The sequence below is a fragment of the Priapulus caudatus genome, unplaced genomic scaffold (assembly GCF_000485595.1).
Source record: "Priapulus caudatus unplaced genomic scaffold, Priapulus_caudatus-5.0.1 Scaffold1352, whole genome shotgun sequence".
In the NCBI taxonomy this organism is placed as follows: domain Eukaryota; kingdom Metazoa; phylum Priapulida; class Priapulimorpha; order Priapulimorphida; family Priapulidae; genus Priapulus; species Priapulus caudatus.
The window spans coordinates 30477-33321 of NW_014578413.1; the positions used below are offsets into that span (position 1 = coordinate 30477).

General features: G+C 43.1%; 1 protein-coding gene across 1 annotated transcript in view; it reads right to left on the minus strand.

Annotated features, from left to right (window-relative positions):
* The window catches only part of LOC106816332, a gene marked incomplete at its 3' end in the record, with an annotated part of 22136 nt that overhangs the window by 15421 nt on the left and 3870 nt on the right, over nucleotides 1-2845 (minus strand). Inside the window, 3 exon segments of the mRNA XM_014820913.1 lie at nucleotides 236-309; nucleotides 1353-1451; nucleotides 2134-2263. Coding sequence (XP_014676399.1) covers nucleotides 236-309; nucleotides 1353-1451; nucleotides 2134-2263 — 303 coding nt within the window.

Below are 2845 nucleotides of genomic sequence, written 5' to 3' on the forward strand. Positions count from 1 at the left end.
ACGTTCTATAGAACAGGCGTTTATCACTGCTACGTTCTATAGAACAGGCGTCTATCACTGCTACGTTCTATAGAACAGGCGTCTATCACTGCTACGTTCTATAGAACAGGCGTCTATCACTGCTACGTTCTATAGAACAGGCGTCGATCACTGCTACGTTCTATAGAACAAGCGTCTATCACTGCTACGTTCTATAGAACAGTGATTCGCGCTGTGTATTTAAGTTTTCTCTTACCATTCTCACGATACCATCCCCGTAGCCACTACTCGATGAGGAGTACCAGTATATGTTGTAGTAACACGTTCTCTCTGAAAGCAAAAGCAATAACGCCACCTTTAAACAAAAATCCCCAAAAAGTTACCACGCCCCCCGATGCAGCACTACACAGCTGCAAAGCATTTTAATAATATTCAATTATTCCATTGCTGCTTGCTAGCACAATTACCGTTAATATCACATATCAAAATCCACAAGGAGCCCACTGCAAGAACACAACAAACAATATACGTAAAGCAACTTACCTAAAAAAAACTTTAATTTCACGTGCATCTATTCACTGATATTTGCCTGCATGCCACGCGAAACCGAATTGACCTGCTAACCGTTATAATCGGCATTAGTGTCGCGGCTGGCTAGCCTCGTGAAGTGTGTAAGTGCGTCTATCTCACCATCTACGAACTCAGGCCGCGTATTTTATTGCTCAGAATTAATTACTCTGGAATAGCTCTACACAGCCGTCGATAAAAATATAACGATGATGTATACAGCGTTAGCTTTGTGTGATTTCTACGCCGCGCTATATGTGTTCTTTTTAAGACCCTCTCATTAGTTTGTGTTGTAAATTGAAGAGTAATCTGCACAGTAAATGTTTGTATTCTCACACTATATTCATCTCATGGAGATTTTTGTATGAGTTTCACGCGTACAGCCATAAAGTTTTACTGCATTGCTATAACGACAATGACATTTAGAGAGCAAACAGACGTGAATGCAATTATGCACACCTTCATCGCGTAATCTTTCTAAACGTTTACATTTATTTCAGTTATTATTGCGAAGAATTGACTCAGTTCCGTCGCATTCATCGTTACATGAATGCATCAGTATACGTCCGGCTTTCCGCCAATTATCAGATATATTCGTGCGAAATACGGACATATTCTACATGGATTCCACGATAGCACAATTAACACATTGTGCGCGCGTGTACGAAAAGATTTTCTCCTTTCTCATAAAATTGCAATGCTGACATGTAAAAGCGCACGCGCGCATTTCATCTATTAACCCTAACCCTAACCCTTACCCTAACCCTAACCCTAACCCTAACCCTTACCCTAACCCTAACCCTTACCTGGAGGCGGGATCCAATTGACGTCAACGCCCACAGACGCGCCGCGCACTCTCATGTTGGCGAAGGTGATGTTGGAAGGCGGCTGGGGTAGCGCTCCGACTGCAATGATACATCATTAGATAACAGCATACTGCTCATTAGTTTCGAGACTGTTCATATCTCACTCTCACGACGCTTTGCGGCGACGACGTCGCGCCTTAACGACGACATTATTTTTTCAACTCAATTTTGAAGAGTCGCGACGTATTGCTGTCACGACAACCAGACACGCAGAAACGAAGCTAATACATCACCGCACCGGTACGCTTATAATGGCATAGATGTTCCTGAGTGCCACGGAGCTTTTTAACTGCGCCCTGCATTGAATGGTGGCCAATGCAGCGCAACGTCGTAGGAGGAAGTGTGTAGGTGATAAATCGCTATATATGAACTCCTTTCATGAACAATTCACTATATGAATCCGCACGCACCGTACCAGACCCTATCGCGTAGCACAGAGATACTTAAACACGCACACACACAAACGCACATACACAAACGCACGCACAAACACACACACACTCACGCACGCACACACACACATACATACGCGCACACACGCACGCACATGCGCGCGCACACACGCACACGCACGCGCACACACACCAACGCGCAACATGCTATCAAACCTACTACGAGCAATTGTTCAATTCATAGTTAGTAGAAGGAGTCTGCCTCTACTAACTATGTTCAATTGCAATGGTTAACATATTCAAACTCATGACCAGCCGTATTTTAATACCTGGAAGCGTTTTGATCCACTCGGATACTTGTGGCTCTGCAGCAACACCGTCCGGCAGCACGGCCGTCACCCTGATCTGATATTCACTCGAGGGACGCAGTTTGTAGATGGGAATAAAGAAGTGAAGCGTCTGCGTGCGAAGATCAATGACAGGTGAATGAAAGACGCGAAGATCAATGACAGATGAATGAAAGACGCGAAGATCAAAATCAATGACAGATGAATGAAATGACGCGAAAATCAATGAAAGATGAATGAAATGACGCGAAGATCAATGACCGATAAATGAAACAACGCGAAGATCAATTCGCCTTAGATTTACTCTATCAACACACGCGATGAGATCCACGCAATATTAGAACGCAAGCTCATCTCATGCGCAGAAGACGCCTATATGGGTAGTGAGGAATAGCATGACTCGCTACTGCTATGTCTTCTCATAAGAACAATAACTCAATAAAAGAATACGTTTATTACAACTAATTACCAACTCAAAACACACGGCATTACAGCCAGCGAGACGCAGCAGCTTGGCTTTTGAACGATGACATTTTCATAGTAAAAATCCCGAAGCATTTGTAGCGCGGCGCATCAAAACGTTATTATAATAATGATTAAAATACGTGCGTATGTATCTTCATTATACAGAGTAACTGGACCCTATTTAGTTTTTTCGATTAAGTAACAAAAACAACTTTAACTTGCACTACAT